A 26,215-nucleotide genomic window follows, 5' to 3' on the forward strand; every position below is an offset into this window, starting at 1 on the left:
TCCGCTGTGTTTGTGCTGTTGGAGCCTTTTGAAGCATTTTTAATGGAATCATCTCTTGGCTGGCTGTGCAGCAAAAACATCTGTGCTTGCCGTTCAAATGCAGAATCCAGAACCAATGGGTGGTGTCACAGTGGCTATGCCCCCCCCCCCCTTATACACAGTATCTGGCTCCAAGGAGCTTCTTGTGATGTCAGGAGTTTTTTAGAGTTCAGGTGTGCAGGAAAGCCCAAACGAGCCAGCAAGCTTTGGTTTTTACGCAGTTCTCCGAAGCTTTTAGTTGTGTTACAGCTCTGCTTTGGATCCAGGGTTTGAGAACTTTGTGCACCACCCTTTTACTAACTTTCAGTCCAACAACAAAAGTTCCTCTTTTCTCTGAATAACAGTCAGACTTGTGACACTTTCTCTTAGTTCTGCTTTAAACGCAGGGCACGGGTGTTATCTGAGCGCTGCTTCAGTGGAAGGGCTCAGACTTATTTCATTGATTACCTGGAAACAGAGATCAGGACTTCTTTTGTTTCTGGATATTTTCATTTATTTCCGTGTTTACATAAAAATGTGACAGACCTTTTATGTGCTCGCAGACTTTTTGACCCAGAGAACAAAGGGAAGTGAATCATGCTCTTTGAAAACTAACCAGCTGCTGTTAGGTGGTGTTAAAAGCATGATTAATGGGAAGAACATCTAACAGTGTAGGAGTGTTTCTGAAAAGCTGGAACGCAGTGTTGCTGTCGAGTTAAAGGTCGTCATAACAAGCAAACACACATCAGTTTTGTTATTACTCCATTTTGAAAAGGAAATCGCACTAAGCTGCTGCAAAACTAGAGCACGTAAACCGCATTAACCTCTGACACACATCTGTAAACACACACTCGCACACCCTCGACACACACGTTCCCAGGATCAGATAAATGGCTTTTTCTTCTCTTTTTTTTTTCTTGTTTTCACTGCTTCAGTTTAGGGTGTTGCCAAAATGACCCAATCAAAAACAGCTTCACTTATCAGACTGAGCATGTGCAGTAGAAACCTCTGTGCTCACCTGAATAGAGACGAATCCAGCAGCTTGTTTCTGTGTTGCATTCATGAACCCCGTGTCCTCATATTATCTGGGTCAGCTGTGTCTTCACAGCAGTTTGATGAAGTGAATGTAGAAGATGTTCAGTGAAAGGGCTTTTAAGTCTGCAGGCTGGACTCTGCAGGAACTTCCTGTTGGTTTTTATTTAATTATAGATAGAAATGTTCTGCCGTGATCCGGGTCAGGTTGCAGAGATACCCAGACCTCCTCCAACTCTTTAGGGTGGGGTTCCCAAACTAGCAGCGGCTCTACTTTGAGCACCTCATGAATGAAAGATCATCCACACAGGATGAGAGTAGTAGTGACGTAGCAACCGTAGACCATGTGATGTGAGTAAAAATCTGAGGAAAGAAGAGCAGGCGGGTCCAAAGTTAACGTTTTCTCTATGTTGAGGTAGGCAGCTGCCAGCGAGACATGGTGATAGTGCTGATTCAGTTATGATGGGGGGTAAATACACTAAAGAGCTGCCTGCAGAACTAGAGCCTGGGATGTCTGCTAGCAAGGAGATACATGAAGAAGTAAGAGCGCTGATGCTTTCCAGAGGAAGCTGTTTTCACGCTTGTACTCTGAGTCTTATTGTTTGGTCACGCTGCAACCAGGCTGTGACAGTTCATTTCTTACACGGTGAAGAGAGGAAAGTTTGTTTTGGTCCCTTAAATGTGAAAAACACTCAAAACCAAATCCTAACATGTTAGTTTTGGGACACAGGTTCACACGGTGTGACCTAAACGTCGAGCTCCATTCATGGGGTAGTTTACACACACATACGGTATCTCTTATGTAAGAGTCTGTGTGTGTTTGTGTTTTTAGTCTCATGGCAAGTCAAGCCGCGTTCGCAGGGCTCTCAGTACCACCAGAAACATTATCTGCTGTTTGTCTTCAGCAGGAGGCTGAAAGCTGAGCATCAGGTCAGAGCAGGGCGAGACAGCCTGAGACACACAGAGAGAAAAGAGAGAGAGACAGACAGCCAATCCAGTCACAAAGGCAAGATGTCTGCTCTTAAAGGAAACATTCGTTTGAATTAATTTTAAAAACCCACATTTAATTGGGCGTAATGTTCGACTTTTTCATTGTAGATATTAATCTTGTTTACAGTAAAGTAAACAGGCAGAGCAGACAGTAGAGACGAGTTCTGACATGATTACGTGCTTGACTGAAGTGTGACCTCGGAGTATTTGATAGTGAGAAATGCCCACAGTCACCTTCGGCCCCAGAAAATAAGATCGCAGTGGGATTAAAGCTGAAGTGGAGTCTTGGATATGTGGAGCCACAAACAGACCCCTGGGTGATGGCGCGGTGGCTACATGCATGTTTTGTCTTTGTTACTATGAACATGTTTCTGTTACACCCTTGTCCTTACATCCAGAGATTTCTCTCTTTAGTGTCACGTGACTGTCGGATGAACAGGCTTCTTTAAAAGACCCAAAGTGAGACGACTCGTTAGCAAACCGGCCTACAGATCCTGGCATTAATCATGCTGCATATACAGAGATCTGTTGATTTATCAGTGCGATCAAATTTATATCAGTTTACATAAAAGTATCAGGATTAAAAGAACTCCCCGTGATGAACGAATGCAATGAAAATGAGAATAATATGCCAGAAATGGCTGAATAAGCAGAAGATCAAAAGGTCATGTGCGAGCTTTAAAAATATGAATCGCTTTGAGAAACGTTTCAAACAGACGACTGAAATGTTTTTTCTTATTCCTTAACACACTGAACCGAACGACCTGAGCTTCACACTGTGAGTGTGCGTCAACCTGAGAAGGTGCTCCGCTGTGATTGCACTGACACTCGACCCTAACTGGGACCCGGCGCTCTCCGTGGTGCTGAAATGCCACATTCCTCTGTGTGTGTGTTCTGTCTCAGCAGGTCTCAGATCAGGTTCATTTTGCTTTCCTCTCATTTGTTTTCGTTACCTGATTCTCATGGATTTTTTTTTTTAATGGCAGAAACCCCCTGGAGATTTTTAGGTCAGGAAACAAAACCCCTTCTTCTTCATTCCCCCTATGTAACACAAATTCACTTACCTGATTTTGATTAGGTAAATGAATTTGTGTTACTCCAATTCTGCAAACATAAAACCGTCAAACGCACGAAAGTTCACTGTGCATTTATCTGCAGGTGAACAATGAGACAGTCTAACCTGCTTGTTTCACAGGCAGGTGATTAAAAACAGACAAAGAGTTTCTAGTTGAAGCTTTGACAGACTGATGGATTCAGTGAAAGAAGTGTGTGTTTTATGATAGTATGGTTGTGTTTCAGATTGTGTACTTCACGGCCACCTTTCCCTACGTGGTCCTCATCATCCTGCTGGTCAGAGGGGTGACCCTGCCCGGAGCCTACGATGGCATCATGTACTACATCAAACCCAACTGGTCCAAACTGGAGGAGGCTCAGGTCAGTTCATCATCCTGAAATCTCACTTACAGGCAGACTTTGTCATTGCATGGGGCAGTTTGAATCACTGGGCCTCTCCTTCTGACATTAAAGGGTCTTCATTATAAAATTATGAATTTTAGTTTTTGTCATGTGCGTTCATGGTGAATACACCAGCAGGATTGTCTTTAGGTTGTTTAGGTAGAAGTTTTAAACCTAATGTAGGGAGTAGAAAACCGAGATATTTGTGTTAAAACATAAAAGTAACAAAGTGGCGTAAAAAAGAAATACTCAAAGTACAGATACCTGCAGTATTTGTACTTCGTTACTTCGCTCCTCTGTTGGGGTGGGTGAAGCACCTGAAAGTGCACGAGTGGGAGGTTTAAATCCAGTTTTAGGCTGTCGGGCTGGCTGTTGTTTTTTATGGCTTGAGCATCCAAGATGCTGCAGCGTTTGTCATTAAATGTTTGCATCAAACATCAAACCCATGTGACTCCACAGGTGTGGATAGATGCTGGCACTCAGATCTTCTTCTCCTACGCCATCGGCCTTGGTGCTCTGACCGCTTTAGGCAGCTACAACCGCTTTAACAATGACTGCTACAAGTACGACACACACACACACACACACACACACACACACACACACACACACACACACACACACACACACACACACACACACACACTTCACCAACTCCTTCAACCTCAGTCATCATATCTAAACCCTGTGAATCTTTAAATTTACTCCACCTTAAACCTGATCGTGACCTTAAACGCCTTGTTTCCTCTCCTCTTCCTCACAGAGATGCCTTCATCTTGGCGCTCATAAACAGCGGGACAAGTTTCTTCGCTGGCTTTGTGGTGTTTTCTATTCTTGGCTTCATGGCTGCGGAGCAGGGAGTCGACATATCGCAGGTTGCTGAATCAGGTATTTACTCACACCGGACCTGTTCTAATAATTTCCTCCAATGCACTTATTTATTCTTGGGCTCTATTTTACACGATTCACAGTGTAAATGATTATTTTAATACGCTGCCCTTCAGTAGACCTTCAGTTCATCTGCTGTTTTAGCTCCTCCCTATAAACGCTCTCAAAAAGCTAACATCCATCTGATTGGCAAACTTCCAGAAGCCTACAGAGGGGCAGCACTGAGTACTGGTGTCCATGCTGCGCAGAAAGAAATAAGAGCAGGCTGAAACCTGAGCTTTGAGCTCATGGGGATTACTTTTACATAAGTGCACAGTGCTATTTGAACCATGTTCAATATAAACATAGAACATAGTAACATTATACACGAAATATGAGATAAAAAAATCAGATCATCTAAACAAACGGTGTCGTTGGTGGTGCTCTCCTATTTCGACCCCAAAGCCTCTGAGGCTGGTTTAACAAAAATGCATCATACTGAGCTTTAAATATAGATGGTAACTGGACTGGTTCTTACATAGTGCTTTTCTACTCACTGAGCACTCAAAGCGCTTTATACAACTCCTGCAGTCACACAAGCACTTTATCTAAGGTTTTTTTAGTGCTTCTATCTAACATTCACTCACATTCACACTCCGATGGAGTGCATCAGAGAGCAACATGGGGTTAGTATCTTGCCCAAGGATATTTGGCACGTAGACTGGAGGAGCCGGGGATCGAACCACCAACCTTCCAGTGAGTAGGTGACCAGCTCTACCACCTGAGCTGCTGCCACCCCACTGTGCTTTGGTTTTCCAGCATAACGAGGGTAACTGTTATGCTGGAAGTCAGATTGTTAGTTGTAAAGACGGAGGATGAGCAGCATCTCTGTATCACTTCTCGGGAGGAGAAACGAGACCAAGAGAGTTTCACTGTAACGATGCATTAAAATACAAAAAAAATATCCAAATCTTTACTCTCTGTCTCACACTTTTGGATGTGCGATACATTCATATAGAAGCAGCGCTTGCATCCACTGTGGTGCATGTTCCAGCTTTGATAATCCTTGTTTTAAGAGCCAATCACAATCCAGATTCTAGGAAAAACAGGAAGGGGAAAAAGCGTCAGGTCACATGAGGTCAGCTGATAATTGTGTAGCCTCGACGATTTCAAATGGTGGTTATAAAAATAATGATTACAGAAGGATTCACTGCACTGTAATGAAGACCTGAATGAACCTGTGTGTGTGTGCGTGTGTGTGTGCGCACGTGTCAGACTCCAGCCAGCAGTGTGTGTATTAATAGCTAAGCATCACGTGACGTGGCATCACAAACACACCGTTATATTTAGCTTGTCCACAGAAGGCTGCAGCTCTGAGCGGCTGTTCGGATCAAAGCTTTTCATTCAAACTTAATGAAGACTTTATGTAACCACAGAGCTAATGTTTACAGCCAGGTGAGAATAGTCACATGACAGTTCTTTGGCTATTTACACCTGGCCTCTTCAGCCCCCAGATAAAGAGCAACAGTCCTGGTGGAGGCGTGGTTGTGATAAATATACAGTTTATGATAAAGGGCCAAGAATTCTGAAAACTGCAATAACTCAAGAACAAAGCGACGAGGATTTTCAGTTTGATGCTGTTGATGTGTTCAAGAGGCTGAGCTGTAACACTGTTAAACTAAAACTGATCATTTTTCCGTCCATCCATCTGATGCCCAGATCTCCAGCTCTTCTGGAGGGATACTGAAGTGTTCCCGAGCCGTCTGATAGACACGGTGTCAGCCTATTTCAACTCTCCCACTTGGAGCAGTAACTCCACCCTTTTCTGACAATCATACTCTGAGACTTGGAGGTGCTCAATCTTTCAGTCCGCTTCATTTCTGTTGTTCAGATTTATGAGCAGTTGAGAATATTTAGGTTCATTTAAGGTTCAATAACATCAGCGTTGCTGACTCACTGATTTATGGTTGTTATCGACCCTCTTATTTATGACTTTGGTCAGGTGAAAGCAGCGTGATCGATATTATTATGGAGATTTTTAAAAATCTGGGCTGGTAATAATCAAAATGAGTTTTATTGTATTTCAATTTCTCATTCATAAATTTTCAAGCCTCAGAGGTTAAACCAACAACACTACAACAAAGCCTCGTCCAAGGTGTGGCATTAAAAGCATCTTATTTTATCTAGTTGCTCTAATGGTAAAGTACAAGTTAAGATTATATATACACTTTATCCCAAATTATCATGCACTGTTTATCAGAAAAACTGGGATGCCAAATCAGTCAACACACCCTGTAAGAAACTAGCTTCAATAAGCTATAATAGCTCAATAAAAGTAATATAATAACGTTTAATAAAAAGGCTCAATAAGGTGAAGCTTGTACAACAGAAAGGAGCTCGGTCATACAGAAATAAAACTGCTTTATAAGTAAAAGATTAAATAACATTCAGAAGAACAACATTCAAACCAATCAATCGAATAAAGTTATTCTTTAATGTAAAACAAACAAATAAACTAAAACAAAACAGAAGATGGATCGCTGTGTTCCTCTCATGTGTGACTATAATGAGATGTGCATTAATGAGTCACTAAAGTCTTCATCATGTTCTCATTTCATCTGCCTGAAAATATTTTCGTGTACCTCTCAGGAATGGTGTGTGTGCGCGTGTGTGTCTGTGTGTGAGGACAGGAATCTTTTTATTTAATCTTGCTGTAAAAAGAACAAAAGTAAATCCAATTTACTGAATCCAATCTGACACGTCTATACTGGTTTAAAGTATTAGTGTGTGTGTGTGTGTGTGTGTGTGTGTGTGTGTGTGTGTGTGCAGTATTAACTGTCGGATTATTTAAGCGAGGCCTTTCACCTTGCATGCGACAGCTCTCCAGTGCATATTTCTGTGCTGCCTGATGAAACACGCCGTGATTTGTCCTGCTGTAAATATTTGTCCTGCACCTTTAATCTTTCTGCATATCAGCAAATTTATTTTGTGGTATTTGAAGCTGACCATAGCTGAGCAGATGAGACTTTTTCATAATCAGGACAAACAAGCATTTAAAGTAGAACAACCTACTTTCAAAGCTGGATGTTTTATGATGTTTCTGTTACAGCATGATGACGTCAGCCTGTTATTGCTTCATTGTGACATCGCAGAGTGTTGTGTTGAAAAAATAAAATGGGTGTTGTACAGGTCTCTCCGCGCCCTTTCATGTGATACAGTACGTGATATGGTCAAGTCAACCTTGATAGTGGATACTAACAATGACATCATGGTCAAACGCTTAGCCAACCAATTTCATATTTATGACTCTTTTCTTTTAATATTTATACTGTAGAGCCAGAAAATGAGCTGCAGCTTTAAATTCTGCACACATTACATCTTCTGTGCACATGTTGGAAAAACATGCTGTATGAGCCAAACCTTGAGCCGCATGTTAAAATCCTGTGAAGTCTCTAATGCCTGTGTTTGTGTGTGTTTCAGGTCCAGGTCTGGCCTTCATTGCATATCCAAAGGCAGTCAGTCTGATGCCGGTGGCCCCGCTGTGGGCGGCGCTCTTCTTCTTCATGCTGCTGCTGCTCGGACTGGACAGTCAGGTGACCAACACACTCTGTATCATACCTTTAATCAGCTGCGCATTTTCTCAATAAGTTTGCAGGAGTAACATGGAAATATAAATATCTATAAATATGGGTGTCATGTGGTTATAAACTGAATTTATGATATTTCCCGCAGGATTTTGGTAAATGTTTAATAGATCAGTGGTCCTAATGCAGAGCCTTGGGGGACACCACAGAAGCAAATGATTGGAGAGAAATTTTAACTGGTTTTCAATATTTTACTTGTATTCAGCTTTATTCCTCCACTTCTGTTCAGCAAAGAGACACTGAAGACACTGTATGTCTTTCTCCATGTCTGTCCCTGCAGTTTGTCGGGGTGGAGGGTTTTGTTACCGGGATTCTGGATCTGTTTCCTGGAAAGCATTATCATCGCTACAAAAGGGAGATTGCTGTGGCGATATGCTGTTTACTCTGCTTCATTATTGACCTCTCCATGGTGACACAGGTTGGATGAACAAAGACTTTTCCCTCAAAAATTTAAATTTTTGATGATTTATACCATTTTTAAATAAACTGTCTTTTCTTACTAGCTCGTAGTAACAAAAATGAAAACGCATAACGTGTGAAGGAGCTTATGAGAGAACAAGAAACACTTCAGCTGATGAACTGGTTTACTAAATCGACACTGTTCACTGAGCCGTCTGTTCCTCTGTCTCTGCAGGGAGGGATGTACGTCTTCCAATTGTTTGACTACTATTCGGCCAGTGGGATGACTCTGTTGTGGCAAGCATTCTGGGAATGCATAGTAGTTGCCTGGGTCTACGGTATGTAATAAACACAAACACACAGTGTAGTGCTTCATAGCAACGTGATTGTAAATAGAGCCTTTGTGAAGTTTGTCAGTGAGGTAACCCATCTCAAAATAGGTCTGAAAATCATCTCAGATGATGTGATATTAGAGGTCACGGGTCAACGTGTTTTTTGTCACAAGCTAATATAAAATACAATATCACAGAATAATATGGCAACAAAAGACTATTAAGCTTTGTCATAGTGTGAATACAATCATGGAGAATTTCTAGTGTTTTATGATGTGAGTGGGGAAGAATCCTCAGCATCTTCCTGTCTTTGACTTGCTGATTAATGAACTGCAGGTGCTGACCGCTTCATGGATGATGTGGCTCGTATGATCGGCTACCGGCCTTTCCCCTGGATGAAGTGGTGCTGGTCTTTTATAACTCCATGTGTCTGCATAGTAAGACTGAACAACACTATCCCATCCAGAAATAGAAACCCACAACCACACACACCAGTTTTCCTCCAGGCTATCAGGCACTAATACCAGTTTATTAAGAGCTGAGCGCATACGTACATTTTTGATTATTGTAGAGGAACAAATTCAGAAAAGATTTATATTGATTATACACTTATATTTACCTTTTGCTGTCTCTTGAGCATACAGCAGAATCATATTAAAACTAACAGGCATAGACCAACATTATTCATCAGTTCTGCTGTGACAACATAATGAAATCTCACAGTATCAACACCACAAATCATGTAAATGATGCCAAATATGTGCCAATCTTCCTCTTTAATCTCCCCTTTCTTCCCGTAGGGTATCTTTCTGTTCCACCTGGTGAACTATAAGCCCCTGACCTACAACAATGTGTACGTGTACCCATGGTGGGGCGAGGTGATCGGCTGGTGTCTGGCTCTGTCCTCCATGCTGTGCATTCCTGTCAGCCTTCTCTACAAACTCTTTAGAGCCAAGGGAACCTTCAAAGAGGTAAGCGCCAGCTCACCCTGGACGTGCACGCTGAAACAAAGGGTTATGAATGTATTTAAAAAGCATAGGTACAGACTTACCTCACATGCAGACTTTAAATTGACCTAAAACTGATGTAGTTACTATCCAGATAACAAAATTAGCCGAGACCCACAAAAAGTTTTACATTTAGATTTTATAAGGTAAAAATGTAAAAGGCAAACCTCAGTCTACCTGAAATTTGGTTTAAAATAAGGTTTTATGTAACTGTAATGTATGTCCCAGCGCTCGTAGCTCGGTATGAAGAGCAGAACATGTGACTTAAACTAATGCAAACACTCCTATTGAGTGACAGCAGAGGTCATTTCTAAGATATCACATCATGCTGCCCAACTTTATATAGAGTCGTTGTTGTAATATAAGCACACGTGGTGACACATGTTACCCTTCAAATTCTGGGAAATATACCTTAAATGAATAATAAAACACATGCAACATTACAGATGAATTAATTAAACTTTTCTTCTCTGAACGTTCTGGTTTCTAAGCTTGTTGAACCAACTTTGGCTAAGAATTTTTATTTTAAAGTTAATCACCTGCTACAGTTTTGCAGAACAATTAACTTTAACGCAGCTGTATTAAATACAAATAAGTCAATAAACATGCATCATGATAAGCTCAAGGATCTGGAAGTGACAGGTTAAGTTCGATGGAGAGGGGAGAGCGAGTACAGTTGGACTGGTGCTGTTGTAGAAAGTCTGGAAACATCGAGCTTTCTAGCTAGCACCTACACCTCTGCTGAAATGGGTTAACTTGACTTATGAGTGTAACAGAGGGGCACATAGAAGGTTAGGTGGTGGATTGGTTGGAGAAAATCACCAAACTACCGGTTGCTCCCCTGAGGTGCTGGCTGCCACTAGTTCTCCTTGACAGATAAGTTGTCATCTTCCATGCTAATTTTAGGTGACCATGGCCATCAGCTAGTGATCAAAGCAATCACAAGGATGTTTTAGGAACAGTATTGTCTTTGAGACCTAGTGACAGACTGCAACCTCTTACAACCAGTTGGAGGATAGCAAGACATATTTTTGTGACCGAGGCCTCACTAAGGAAATTTTGTTGGGTATACGTCTAGAGACACAAAAAGTATTTGCTTTGAAATGGAGATAATTTAGTTTGCACAGTCCAGGTCAGCATGTCTAACTTCTAAACAGGAAAAGCTTTAATCAAACCAAGCGATTCCTCCAGATCACATGACTTGCAATCTGTGTGACCACGTGTTTGTTGATGTCTTGCAGCGTTGGGCCCACCTGACCACTCCGGTGTGGGGAGCCCATCACTTGGAGTACATGGCCCCGGATATCAAGTCCTTGAGCTCCATGTCGCCTGGCATCGATGACAACAAAGTCATCATCTTCGAGAGTGTCATGTAGGCAGGACTCCATCCCCGTCCATCCATCCACCTCCGACCAGACAACCGACAGCACCACACTCGACCTTCAGCTTTACCTCCAACCCATACAGAGGCCTCAGAAAGGACTCGAAGTGATTGATTAGATTTGTGGACTGATTGATTGCCTTTGCCCTTCGATTAATTGATTGATGGGTCTCCTTGGACCTATTGATCAGTTGGTCTCTTCATGTCACCAAAATAACCAACGCTAAAGATTTTTTTTTTTTATACCTAGAAAAGAACAAAACAGAAGAGGAGTGACACAGCTCCTTCAGAAAGCTTCATAATTCCAACAACCACGAACAACCGGGAAAAAGAAATACTCTGCATGAATGTGGATAAAATGCTAAATAAGGGTAATCTAAAGTTTTCACTAAAGGCAGAATCATTTTGTGTTCTCTAAAAATACAAAACAAAAGAGTGTCTGCTGTCGAGGTCGAAGTCAGAGGTCAGTTTTCCTCCATCACCGATGATCGGTAGTATCAATGCTCTTCTCTCTGGGTGGGTGGGATGAAACGTTAACTAATAAACTGCCATTACATACAATCATCTCATTAAATGTTAAAGGGACTTGTGCTCACTGATTTTTATTTAAAAAAAATGGCGGTTTATTCACACAGACAGAGTTGTAGACAGACAGACTGACTGACCCCCAGAAAATTAACAGAGGTCATTTGCTTTGCAACAGGATTTAATAAATGACAGGAAATAGTCTGAGACGCAGTCCTGTCATCAAACATAAAAATGGAAGAAAAGATCAACCGAGAACCAGAACTATCGGGTTGAACGATCTCCGGGACTGGAGAGTAAAAAGTTCAACCTCCTGTTATCAAGCAAACCAGCGGTCCAGGAAGCCAGACTGTGCTCGGAGTCCTGAAAACACCCTCAGACACCCTTTGAGCACTTTGATTGTTGAGGCCCAAATCCTAAAACTCAAACTGATGCCCTGATTCCTTTTGAACGTTTCAATATATCGGTGCAGCTCTGCTGAAGCTAAATACTACAAATCACCAGCTTTTTACTACTGATCCCAGAACAGTCCTGGCTCCTGAGCAGTGTCGTGCTTCTCTGACCGCTGACCTCTGATCTGCAACAACAGATCTGATCTCAGAGGGAAATGTCCAGAGAGACTTCAGTCAGAGTTATAACAAGGGCTTTAAATTGAATCCAATCAAAAACAATTAATAAGATCAGTAAAATCTCCTCAGAGCTTTTAACCCCAACCAGATGCAAACACACAGATGCCGTCAGCTGTTGAAACTGATTTGAAACTAGACTGAAATCTCACTGGATCTGACCTTTAACCCTTCCCTGTCATGTGTCTGACCTCCCTGTGAGGAGGTTCAGGCCTGTGTGCGAATCAGGTCAGAGGTCGGGCTTCGTTCAGTGTCCCCCAGGTTGACTGAAGTGCCAAATGGGGCGCTGCCCGCCCTGCAGGGCTGATCCTAGACCAGGACTCCAGGCTGCCAAAATCAACCTGTTAGCTCTTCTCTCTGCCTCGTCTCTGTCTCATCGATGCTGCAGTCCTCCATCCAAACCTCACTTCTTCCTACTGAACCACTGATGGTGGCACCTTCCATCTCACATTCTCAGTTTCATACGCCTAAACTTTTCCTGTGTGATCAGAGTTCATATCATTCTAGCCATTTGTTTTAAGGGCCTCCCTTTGGGTGTAGCTCCTCACAAAAAGCAACGCTGCCTCTGTATGTGGTTAACCTCGTCTCCGCACAGTAATGGAAATTAGACATTCACACTCTAGTGACTGCTCTGTACGTAAAACCACCAAGAGGTCCAATATTAGAATCTATCACAAAACATTTAACAGGTTTCTAAGATTCCTCAAGAAAAAGAAATATCGATGTGAGATTGGTTTGAATAAAATACTTTCTGAATTGAAATAAGAAAACTAGCATCAATAAAATGGTAATATAAGTACATCGGTGCTCTTCCTTACACAATGCATCGACTGAGTAACACTAACTCACATTCATGAAGTTAGACTGCAAAATAAACTAAAACAAGAAATCACTCACACACTGTCAGTCGTAGACAAATTTATGTAACTGTACACAATTAAATATTATTTGTATAAAATTAACAGCAGAAAATGACAGTAAGGGGTCATTTGTATTGCTTAAACTGATAAATATGATTTAGCTGGGTGCTACACCTTTTTTTTTTTCTTTAACTGAAAAATAGCACGGGGCTAATTTCTAGTGTTAATGATTTTATAACGTTGGAAATGTGTGAACCCTGTGCAAATCGTCTGCACAAAAAAGCCCCACACAGATGAGCAGACACTAAAGTACTGACACACTTCAAACAGTGTTTAAATTTAAGAAAAATTGCTGAAGTGAAATATGAACCTCAAAATTAGCTACAAAAACTATCAACAGGACTTCCACTGATTTGCTTAGTGGACCCAAAATGCACCTTTAGTCTGGAGACCAGAAAAAGACCTGATTTGACTTTAAAACCGAGTCCGTGTTCACCTGCCGTCCGGTCAGCTGGTGGAGAGATGAGAGCCGGAGGACTCAGTGTGGTGCCAAGCATTGCCTTACATTGTTGTCTTAACTCTAGAGCCTGAACGGTTGACTAGCCAAACCCAGAGCCCTACAGGACGTCCTGTGTATGGCTCTGGTTTATATCAAACCAATCAGCAGTCTGCGGGGGCGTGTCTATAACTCTGTCTCCTAGTAACCCCTCACCATCCACCCATCATGGGGAACTATAACAATTAGAATGTCAAATATGCGAAAATTACCTACATTTGCACATTACTGTAAAAAAATAAAAAAAATAAAAAAATAAAGAAATAATGTTGCTAGCACTTTAAAAAAAAGAATCGTGTTAGAAATCGCGTTTTGTTTTACATATTGTAAGATGAATCAGATTTATTTTATGGAGGCTTTTATTTTGCTGATACATACAATATGACAAATATATATATATTGAATATCTTTGTGTGTTATCTATATTTGATGCAGTATATAATTGCGATGATGATGATGATGATGATTTCTGGCTGATTGTTCACGTTTAGCTGGCAAGCACAAGCAAAGCGGTACCTCGAGCTTCAGGCTACCTCACTCCTCATTCAGACTTTCAAAGCAAATTTCTTTTGGCTTTTTATGCAAAGTTTTGTCAGCAGTACCGGCTGGTAGCAGGAGGGGATTGTGGGAACCTTTACAGTTCTCCGACACCAATGAAAACAAAAAGTCATGCTTTAAAACAACTTAAACTGGGGATTTTTATGTTGAATTTTTTTTTAAATTTAATGTTGCTGATACACACTGATACTGCGAGGCCTTTGACCAGGTGTATGACTAGCTAACGTGAACAACCAGCGTAGGGCGGGGCTATTATTCCGGCGGGCTTGCTGCGATGCAGTGATATGAAGACTGTCGAGGTTTCGTGTGGATCTGAGCAAACTTCAAAAGGGAATTGTTGGGTTCTCTCTTTTACTGACTTCTAATGTTCAAAGTGCTCAAGTGTTTGAAGAGTTTTAGCTTTAGATGATTTTTATTCTTTGGGTTTTAAATCAATATCAGTGTTCTCCCAACGACCCCCCCCCACGGCTCTCACGTCATTACTTGAGTTTGATAGAAAAGTATGACAAACAATCCTTTAAAGTAAATTTGCTGATAATTGCTGTAACTGCCATTTGAAGTAATTAGGAAGCTCCTGCCACTCACTGTCTCAGTATAGTGAGGTGGTCAGGCCTGGAGTGACAATGCCAACATGCGTGCAGCTGAAAAGATAAACAAAACAAACACTAAGATACTCCACCGGTTAGTTTAAGACCTTAATTACAGCCAGATACCCAAGAACGTGAAGAACAGCATTAGCAGAATCAGCAAAACAGACACAAATCTGGTTTCTGTATTTAATCTCTGGCTTAAAGCCCTGTTCAGTCAGAACGGATGGAGGTTTTTAATCCAGTCAAATAAACGAGTCGGATGAAATGGTTGAGTTCAAAAACCTGCATCCTTTACAACAATGATAACAGTCGCCCTCTATCATGTTTGGTTTATGCAAAGTAAGAAGTCAACATAGCATAATGGACACAAACAAGACAAACTCAGTCATTTTCAGACCAAATGGAAACCTAATTATGAAGACCAACCAAAGGGACTTAAAAACAGTATTTGGGCTGTAAAGTCAAACATCATCTGCATAAAAAAAATGCTTCAAAAACACAATTCTTTGGATTTGGCATGACTTCTACCATTCAATTATATCAATACCTCTGATGTAAATCTATATTAAAAGTTTGATGTTTTAAGAAAAAGCCCATAGTTAGCCTGAGAATCTTCCCGTTTTCTTCAGAGTCAGTGACCTGAAAATAATTGTGCTTCTCGCTGAGAAAAACGTGAACAAATCAAAAATAAGGGAACAAAAAATAATGTATAAGAGAAAAATAAAGAAGGGTTTTAAATTAGAGAAAGAAGAGGAATCCTGCTCATGAGGAGCTTGTTGTGGTTGGAACTTTTACAGTTACTACCCAAATACACAAAAGACTCTCTTACAATTCTCAAAGAGAAAACCACCTTAAATGGGGTTTAAGGGAAAGAGTGCAGAGCTCAGATGAGCCAGTTCCCAGAATGTTTAGGATTCATCTGTCGATCAAACTTTTCATATTTAAATGAGAATCTAAAGCGAGGATGCCTTTTGTGCAGCGTTCTGCTGCAGTGTGCTGGGACGTCTTCTAGGAGCCAAAACAAAAGTCATCAGCTCAAAAATACTTCAATACAAACCCTTCTTTCAGTTATTGTACACAACTAATTCAAGAATGGATCAAAGACAAAAAGTTTCTAATTTTTAAAATGTACAGATGACTCACTAAGTTATCAGTAACTAATGTCACTGATAACTATTTCATTAGTAAAACTAAGCTTGCAGCAATAACCAATCAAACTCACAGTTTAATGTTCAATGTTTGATTTTTTTAAAAGTTGTATTGTAGTGTTCTCGTCTTGTTTCCGGACTGGAGCCTGGGTGGGTCAGAGTGTGAAAAAACAAAAAGAATCTACAGCCATTTAAGAAAATGAACATGTATGTTACAAAATCAATGTTGTTTCATGTCAGTTTGTGTGCTCTTCTGCCAAAACACATGTTGTGACAGAGTCATTAATCCAAAACTGTGACTGGAAACGGCCAGGCTGGATGCTGTAAAACACACCTGCACAGGTGCAGGGAGGTGGCTCTTTTTAGTTTTCCTCACTCAGGCTGAAGTGAGTGATGTCACAGGTGATGGTGTGAACTGAACATGCTATGCAAACGGTTGTGCTTCAGCCTGCGTGTTTCTGGACGAACAATCAGACATTCAGACAACAAAAATGACCCAATCTGGATTCTCACAGTGAGAAATGTTCTGGTCTCATCTGGACTGAAGCCACACTTTACTATTTTTTTAAATAAACAGTAACTGATGTAACTGACCTTTTACATATCAAACTTTTTAATGCCTGCCTGTTATTTTCATTTTCAGACAAGTATTTAAAAATAAAAAACAAACAAACAAAAACTGATTTTTAAAGAGTAAGAACTAAAATAAAGTAAAAATAAGTCAAACATCGATGTGTTGTACTCAGAATGTGAAAATCTTTAGCAAATTACTTTTATGCAGCATTTTGAAATGCACATCCAGAATGTATCCATAGTTAAATTTTTTGAGATCTTTTTTTGTGCCGAAATTTTTAATGCTAATTTGCAGTTGTAAAAATTAAATCAGAAACGTAGCATTAAGGACGACAGAAATCACACCTGAAACTTGGTGATGGAACAACTAGCAGAGCAGAAAAGGCTCTTATGTTCAGTTTTTAAGTTTTATATTTTAATTCAATAAAGTTAAAACTTTTAAAATCTTATGAAAGAGAACAGAACGGATGCTTTTTTTACATTTAAATTTTATCCCTGAACTTGTCCATGTTGCTCTGACTGTCCGATTGTTCACTTCAGGTTTTTGATAAATGATACTTCGCTCAGCTGGTTTCCTTCAGTGGAGAGCGTTTATTTCCCAGAATCCTCCTGCTGTTCTCAGACCCATATAAAGTAGATAACACTCACAGCTGAGATGTTAGCAGAATGTTTAGCGGTTATTTTACAGCCGATAAGTTGCCAAAATATTTAACATCCAAATAAACCAGAACTACGGAAGCCTAAAAGGGAACACGCAAAGAAACGAGATGATGCATTAAGGTTTCGTTTCTTGACGGAACAGGAAGGTTTTCTGGGAAAAGCAAATAACTGGTGCTGTGGAAAAACAACCAAAAATATCACCGTGTGAAATATTTTTTTGGGAAGCTAACCTCAGGTGGGATTTTTGCAGCAGTGGAACCAGCAGGAGGCGCTCTCCTCCCCTGGGAAATGTCATCAAGTTTGGGTTGGAAACAGAGACAGAGACCCCTGACAATTAAAACCTGCTGAAATCAATTAAGGGTTCAATAAAAACACTGACGTGTACACAAGATCAAGCTAAAATTGGAAGTCAAGTGAGTGAAATGACTGTCACAGTAGCTTCCACTGAAGGCAAAGTACAAAACCAAACCACCATCCAATCACAGTCAGGCAAAAGTACCGTAGCTAAACATCATCTCATTAACTGAACCCATTCACTGTAACATAACAGATTCTGAGTGAACGTGTACACGCAACAGACAGGAAAGACTTCAGCCAGCAGGTCCTGCCTCTGTCCCAGCTCAGACACAGCTACATGGTGCCCTCAGTGTTGTAACTGTGTCTTTGTGATTTGTGTAAACCACAGTCCTCCATACATAACTGTAGAGCAGACTCTTGATTAAGTAGCTTAACGAAGTAACTAGTAGTCGTGCTAATGATAATAACGTAACTCGGGGGCTTCATGTTAACGAGTCACCAGCCAAAAATGTTAAAGAGTTAACTTTGAGCCCTGTCGGTGTCACCTGTGTTTCATCGACCTTTGACCCCTGCGAGGGTCTCCATGCTGCCAGCTGCTGTGATCACTGTGCTCATTCACCACCCAGTAAACTAACAGCAATAAAACTAATGTCACAACAAACAGCTGATCTATCTGTGTGGTTATTGGAGTATATAAGGTCCACTGAAGGAGAGTTATTAACTGGTTACATCCCACTGGTTTAACTTCACTTCTTTTATTCACACTTTATTATTTTGTCAATCACAGACTCAGATTTTCAGGAACCTAAAGCAAAAAACAGACTGATTCAGTCAATGGACGTCTCTCTGTGACCAAGAGGAGAACATTTCATTTGTTTACATAAAGACAAACAAAAGTTAATGATAGAGTTCCACAAGGTTCTTTGCTGGGGCCAATACTTTTTCACCATCACACTTCCCTCACACAACACTGCTCTACAGCCAGAATGCTTCTGCCCCTTATGTAGTCAAACATTGGTGACTGTGGCACTGAAACTGATGCTTTAATCTATTAGTTGGCTCCAGTTTTAATGGGATGCTGCTATTTCAGTGCTGAAAGTGAAAGTTTTTAACTTAAAGTGGGAAAATGTCTTCATATACATCATAACGCCTGAATTTTAGAAAAGATTAGATGCTAATTTTAGATGGCCAGTCTTCTTAAATAACTCATTCAACTTTAATGAAATTATGATTGTATTAATTTTACTATAACAATTAACAAATGATAACTTTTCAACCTTCTGACCTCATATGTGACCTTGTTAGTATCCTTTTTTTTTTTTTTTTTGAAACGATGATTTATTGATTTTGTCAGAACAACACGAACAGCAACAAGTCAGCACAGCCAAGCACACAAAAAAAAAAAAAAAAAAAAAAAAAAAATAACAAAGCAAATGCAGGTATATGAGTTACCAGTACACACGCCTGGGACAAAATATGTAAAGCGTTTCACATTCGAAGTCAAGGGAAACAATAAATAAAAAAAAAAAAAAAAAAAAAAAAAAGGGGGGGGGGAAAACACAGACATTAATCAGTGTGTTTAAAAACAAACTGCGAGTCCCCTTTATGTAATAGCACAGTAAGGTCATGAGGTAGGTGATCAAGCAGAGGCTGCCATATGCTACAGAATGCATTACAATTGCCCTTTATGATGGCACTGAGGCGCTCCATCGGCAGCACCCTGAGCAGTTCTCTGTACCACTGTGTAACAGTAGGAGGCCGTCTCTGAATCCATTGAAACAGTACACATCGCCTCGCCAAATGTAAAAGTTTACTTAACAAAAGCATCTGTACAGAAGACAGAGAGAGCCCTTCTATAGATAGACCCAGAACGAACAGCATAGGGTTCAGTGGGATCGTTCGGTGGAAAATAGAGCAAAGCTCTATAGCAATATTCTTCCAAAATCTAGTAATTAAAGGACATTGCCATATGCAGTGGTAATAGGTCCCTACAGCCATATTGCACTTCACACAAAGAGCAGAAATCTGAGGGTGAATTTTATTTAGGAACTCCGGCGTACGCTGTAGTCTATGTAAGATTCTGTACTGGCTTTCCTTTAGTCTGTTACAGGGAAACAATTTCATGGCAGATCTGAAAGTTTTGGACCATGCTTCCGCACCAACCTGAGCTTCGAGGTCGGTTTCCCACCGAACCCTGGCCTTATCAGTGGTTATAAAGTTCAAAGACAACAATTTCCCATAACAAAGAGAAATAAATTTCTTTTTTGTAGTCATTTCCTCGTTAACTTTGAGAAGAAAGCTTTCAACAGGGTTCAAAACTGGTTGATTGGCTGGAAATTTAAGGGAGTTCACATAATGCCTTACTTGCAGGAATCCAAAGAAGTGTTTCTGTGGTAAATTATACTTAACTTGAACTTGATTAAAGGCCATAAAACTACCCCTTTCGAACAGATCACAAATAAATCTTATACCTTTGGAATACCAATCATCAAATATATTAATGCCAATACCCGGGGGGAAAGCTTTATTCCTAGTTAGAGGCTGCAGTGCACTAGAGAAACCTCTTCTTCCGACGTGGGCAGTAATATCACGCCAAACCTTTAAAGTGGGCATCAAGACGGAATTAGTTCTGACACCAAGAGGGAGGTCCGCCAGGTCAGTGGATAAGAGACTAAGAGGTGAGAGAGGGTCACAGCACCAGGCATCTACCGATGGTTCGCCCCGGTGAAGGAAGGAATGTAACCACCCTGAGATTATTTGTGCATGGCAAGCCCAGTAGTAATATAAAAAGTTAGGCAGTGCCTGACCCCCCTCATCCGTGGGCAGTTGTAAAATCTGTATCTTTAGTCTAGATTTCTTCCCACGCCATATGAATTTAGAAAGACATCCCTCAATCTCTATGAATGTTTTTCTGTTGATCCTGAGAGGCAACATTTGAATGGGGTATAATATTCTGGGTAGCACATTCATCTTGATTAAACTTATTCTACCCGTCCAAGACAGGGGGAGGTCAAACCACCTATTGAGGTCATTCTTGATTGAGGCCACAATCGGCTTGAAGTTCAACTTGTACAACTCCGCTGTGTCTGCGGACACCCTGATACCTAAATATGTGAAACCCGTGGTCGACCACCTGAAAGGGAAATTAGGAGGAGCGTCCCACCTCCCCCCGTCACCCAGTGGCAAAGCTTCAGATTTATCATAATTTATCTTATATCCTGAGAAGAGGCCAAATTGGTTGATGATATGTGTCAGTGCAGGAATAGAAGTTTCTGGCTTAGTGAGAAAGAGCAACACGTCATCTGCATAAAGGGAAATCCTGTATTCAGTATTCGACAAGGTCACCCCACAGATCTCAGGATCAGTTCTTATAGCCTCTGCCAGTGGCTCCAAAGCAAGTGCAAACAACAGGGGAGAGAGGGGGCATCCTTGCCGCGTTCCCCTACCCAGTGGGAAGACATCCGAGACCGAGCCATTAACCAAGACCCTTGCAGCTGGGGCCCCATACAGCAGTTTGACCCACTTGACAAATTCAGATCCCAAACCAAACCTGTCCAAAACATCAAAATAGATATTCCCACTCCACCCGATCAAATGCTTTCTCAGCATCCAAAGAGATCGCAAGAGCCCTATAATTGGTGTTCTGAGAGAACTGCGCAACATTTATGAGTCGGTGGACATTGGAGCGGGAGTATCTATTCTTGACGAATCCCGTCTGGTCAGGCTTTATCAGAACCGGCAGAACCTCCTCCAAACGTCTGGATAAAATTTTGGACAGAATCTTACAATCCACACTAAGTAGACTTATAGGTCTGTAGGATGTACACAGATCCGCGGGTTTATCCTTCTTTAAGATCAGGGATATATGGGCAAGGTTTAGGGTGGGTGGAAGCACGCCCCTCTCAAGAGATTCTGTATACATTCCCAACAAAGGACCCGCCACATGTTTGGCCATTTTTTTTATAAAACTCTGGCCCAAACCCATCAGGGCCCGGAGCCTTCCCACTCTGTAAGGATTTAATTGCATCCAAGACCTCCTGCACCCTGATAGGGCTGCAAAGATCCAATCGACTTTCCTCTGACAGTATAGGGAGGTTAACAGTGTCAAGAAACAGTTTCCTGGCGTCTACAGTATTTTGACACTCAGGGGAATATAAGTCTTGATAGAACTCTTTCATTATTTTGCTGATAAGTTTAGCCTCAAACTGTAAGACACCTGCCTTATCTTTTAGAGAGGGTATTGCATAAGAGCCCCGTTTCCCTTGGGCAAGTCGGGCGAGCAAGCGTCCAGGTTTGTTGCCTGATTCAAATAATCTATGCTTCGCATAGAATATTGCAGTTTCCGCTTTCTGAGTTAACAGTTGGTCCAGGGCCGATCTAGCTGCATCCAACTTCCGAAGCACAGAAATAGACGAGGATTTCTTAAACTCCCTCTCCAAGTCAGTGATATCGCGTTCAAGCACTAATTGTTTGGCTAAGTTGCTCTTCTTTTTTGCCGAGGTAAAAGAGATAACGGAGCCCCTGAGAAATGCCTTACCCGCCTCCCATAGAGTAGAAGCACTAACCCCCGGTAAGTCATTTGTAGAAAGATAGAGTTCCCACTGATCTTCTAAATACTTTACAAATTTAGGGTCACTAAGGAGAGCTGGGTTTAGCCGCCAATGTCTAGACGAAGGGTCATAATAAGGTGGTGATAGCTCCATTGAAACTGATGAGTGGTCCGAAAGCGCACATGTGCGGATCAAACAGCCCCGAGTTCTGTCAAGGACAGATCCAGAAACAAACATGTAGTCAATCCTGGAAAAGGAAAAATGGGGGCGTGAGAAAAATGTGAAGTCCTTCACATGTGGATTACAAACTCTCCAAGCATCAAAGAGACCAAGATCTGAACAGAGGTCCGTTGTAGCCTTTGCCATTTTTGAAGATGGTTGAGATTTTGGTGGATTATAATCAGTTTCAGGATTCAAGCCACAGTTAAAATCCCCACCAATTATTACGTGGTTCGGACACACAGGGGAGGTTTTTGCCAGAAAATTTGAATAGAACGATCTATCAAAAGTATTTGGTGCATAAACACTTCCCAATAGAATTAATTCCCCATATAGAAGCCCAGTAATCAAAATAAATCGTCCGTCCGTATCCCTTACAATAGTATGTAGCGTGAATGGTAGATTTTTATGGACCAATATTGCGACGCCTCTACTTTTAGAGTTAAAGGAGGAATAATAAATTTGTCCCACCCAATCACGTTTGAGTTTTAGGTGTTCGGAATCTGTGAGGTGAGTCTCTTGCAGTAATGCAATCTGCACTCTATCTTTTTTGAGTAAGGAAATTATCTTGCGCCTCTTAATGACGTGGTTAATTCCCTTGACATTAAGAGTAATAATTTTAGTGTTACTCATTGCAAAAGTAATCTGTCACTGGACAAGAATCGTCAACCCAAGGCAAACAGAAAGAGCCATCATAATAAAAGACATGTGAAAGACTTAACCCATGGCCTGAACCGGCCGTGCTGACATGAACAAAACCATCACAAAAAGATGGCAAAGGAACCTTCACCCACACAACAAATTGCATACAATAACAGAATTAAGATAAACGTCAAGGTATCACGGACTAAAAACAGACAAACAAGAAACAAACAAAAATGAAAATGCCACCCACCGGGTGGTGTCACAAGCCCAGTGCAGCCAAAAGAAGTTTCACTCCACGGGAGAGAAGGAGAGAGAAGACAAGAAAAAGAAAAAAAAAAAACAAAGCAAAACCCCGCCCCCGCTCCCCAAACCTGAATGGAATCGAGTTACTGTCAGTTGTGAATCAAAATTAGAGACTGAGTAAACAATTAGGCTATTTTCCCCGTTAAACCGTCTCTGCCTCCTCAAACTGCGTTAAACGCTGCGGACTCAGGCGTCCAATGACACGGTCCCAGTTAAGTCCGGCAGTGCCACAGTTTGTACGGGGCAAGCATCTATTAATCCAGCGCATTGATGAAACTTTGTGCATCTTTAGGTGATTCAAACTTGTGCTCATTGCCATTGTAAGTCAGCACAAGCGTCGCTGGATAGCGCATCCTAAAGCGGATGCCCTTGTCGATTAAGGCACGGCAAGAAGCATTAAATCCCCGTCGTTTCTCACGGATCGCGTAGGAGAAATCCTGATGTATGAAGATCCGCTGCCCGTCGTGGTGGAGTTCGGGGGCCGCTTTCACTGCAGCCATAATCCGCTGTTTATCTCCGGAGTTGTGGAGCTTGATGATCACCGGCCTGGGGTGAGCACCCCGCGGGCCGAGGCCCCGGTGTGCGCGGTCAACTTTAATGCGGGCTTTACCCGCGGAGCTGTGTCTCAGCCCGAGTGTGGCAGGCAGCCAAGCCTCAAAAAACTGAGTAGGGCTCTCACCCTCCGCACCTTCTTTCAGGTTAATGATACGAATATTGTCGCGCCTGCTGCGGTTCTCTAAGTCGTCCAAACCTTTTGCCATAACCTTAATCCTCCCCTCCGCTTCAGCCAGCCTCCCCGCGAGGTCAGTCACCCCATCTTCCATATCTGAGATTCTCTGCTCTGCCTCCGTGACGCGTTTGGAGACGTTTTCCAGCGAGGACGAAATTTTCTCCAGTGTCCCCGACAGTGCAGACAGTTTTTGGTCAATTACCTCACTGATGCTATCGGTCACCTCACGGACGAGAGTTGCGGTGTCCACCGGGGGCGAGGGCTGGTCGCCCATTGCTACTAGCATGTCAGTTTGGCTAGCATTGTTCATCACGACGGCCGTGGTCTTTCGAGATTGTATCTTCGTCTGCTTCGACATTATTTAACTTCCAAAAAGCGTATTTAGGACTGCTGAGTATTCCCAAAGCTCTCAGTCACTAGTTTAGGTAAAAATATAGACAGTAGTGCGCATTACACTGTGATAAGTACAGGTGGGAGCGGGAGCACAGTGAAAGCACGTCTTCTAGCCTACCATATTCACCGGAAACCGTTAGTATCCTTTTTAAAGCATGTAAAAATACACCACAGGTAATGTTTTTATTTTTCTTCCACAACAAGCTTTTGAAAGTACTGTTCTTGAGAGATCACTGGACGGACTTGGGAATATGTGGCATAAATCGGATGGATTGATGTCTTCTCATCCATACACAGACACGTAGCCAAGTGATGAAACCAACATATCTGCATGTATAATATTCTGGGTAAATGCTGAAACTGATGCTTTGTCGCAACATCCTACCCTCACACACCTTGACTTTCCTGGCAGCCTTTGAGAGGGAATAATTCTCATAATTTAATATTTTATAAGATGTCTACTCTATAATGACATTCTTTTTATGAATAATTACAAAAAAGGTGACATATCAAACGACAATTAAAAGGTGAGAAGACAAGAAGCTTATCATTTATGACTAAAACTCATCTAAACATTAAATAGTTTGGAATCGGCTATTTTCAATGTTATATTTTTGGATTCAGCTCTTCAAAAAAAGAATAATGTTATCTTGGAAGTAGATGTCTTCTGAAAAATTGTTGACAATTATAATACAGCCAAACACAACATACAGTTCCTTCACTCTGCAGATGACACCCAAGTCTTTATGCACAAGTCTATCTAAGACAGTTAAATTACAAATTTATAAAATATCTGTAGCATCTATCTGTAGATGGGGTTGTTTGTAGTAGGGCTGCCACAAACGATTATTTTGATAGTCGACTAATCACCGATTAATTTTGCGATTAGTCGACTAATCAGATCATGCATCCATCGGACAAAACGTACAGCTTATTGCACCAGCAGCATCTGCTCTTATATAACTATCATTAGCTTACAGCTTTAAGTGTTTCAGGTATGTGCTAACTAAAAATAAAGACAAGATGATAGTTTATTAAATTTTAATAAAATTTGCTGATTGTTTCAGTGAAGTTTAATAAACTCTTTGCTATCTAAAATCTAACAGGACACCAGAGTATATTCTCAAGCATCTCACACTTCTTCACACAAGCTGTCTGCTTGTCATGACGTTTATTCAGCTGTGTAAAAACTATAACTTTAATCTCAGCCAAACCAATTTACTCAGGAACAAATAAAATATTGAAAAAAGCCAAACAATAACATTTGTAAGTTATCTAAGTGACTCATATATCATGTTTAACCTGAGTAGCGAAAGACGGTGGTGGGTTTGAAAACGATGTGCTGGGAGTCCGGTGTTCTCACGGCTCTAGTGACCTAGCCCCCGGGTAGCTATCGAGCTAGTGGGTAACAGACGTCTCCAAAAACATCGGAGTGCTTTTGAAAATATGTGGTGTCTTGATAAACTGAGCAGATATTTGAGGTTTACACAGCTACATTCTCGCCTGAAAATATGTTAAACGTTTATTTTGTGACCCAGAAAGAATAATAAGAGTAATATTCAAACTAACTAGCTGCCGCCATTGTTGGAAACTGAGCAGGGCTGCGCTATGAATTCTGGGACACAGCTTCTTCTTCGGGGTTTAACGGCAGCTGGCATCCTTGTACATGCAGTGCTGCCATATTCTGTTTCAGTCCGTTATTACACTCTTAAATCCTGCTACTTATTCCTGCGTCTTTTGTGATCTTACAAAGCTTCAAACGACGCGTCGACTATTAAAACAGTCGTCGACGATTTTGATAGTCGACGTAATTGTGACTAGTCGACTAATCGTGGCAGCCCTAGTTTGTATTTGATG

The 26,215-nt window shown here is 41.3% G+C and overlaps 1 protein-coding gene across 2 annotated transcripts in view; it reads left to right on the top strand.

Moving 5' to 3' along the window:
• Positions 1 to 16,714, top strand: part of slc6a8 (solute carrier family 6 member 8) — a 42,663-nt gene extending 25,949 nt beyond the window's left edge. For both annotated transcript variants that reach the window (XM_080898712.1, XM_080898713.1), the window contains exons 5-13: positions 3,340 to 3,474; positions 3,955 to 4,058; positions 4,259 to 4,383; positions 7,843 to 7,955; positions 8,287 to 8,424; positions 8,641 to 8,743; positions 9,074 to 9,174; positions 9,538 to 9,708; positions 10,986 to 16,714. In XM_080898712.1, coding sequence (XP_080754838.1) covers positions 3,340 to 3,474; positions 3,955 to 4,058; positions 4,259 to 4,383; positions 7,843 to 7,955; positions 8,287 to 8,424; positions 8,641 to 8,743; positions 9,074 to 9,174; positions 9,538 to 9,708; positions 10,986 to 11,120 — 1,125 coding nt within the window. In that variant the 3' untranslated portion in view covers positions 11,121 to 16,714. The remainder of the gene's footprint in view (positions 1 to 3,339; positions 3,475 to 3,954; positions 4,059 to 4,258; positions 4,384 to 7,842; positions 7,956 to 8,286; positions 8,425 to 8,640; positions 8,744 to 9,073; positions 9,175 to 9,537; positions 9,709 to 10,985) is intronic.
• The last annotated feature ends 9,501 nt before the right edge of the window (positions 16,715 to 26,215 follow it).

This window comes from Rhamphochromis sp. 'chilingali' (genome assembly GCF_963969265.1).
Source record: "Rhamphochromis sp. 'chilingali' genome assembly, chromosome: 12".
NCBI lineage: Eukaryota > Metazoa > Chordata > Actinopteri > Cichliformes > Cichlidae > Rhamphochromis > Rhamphochromis sp. 'chilingali'.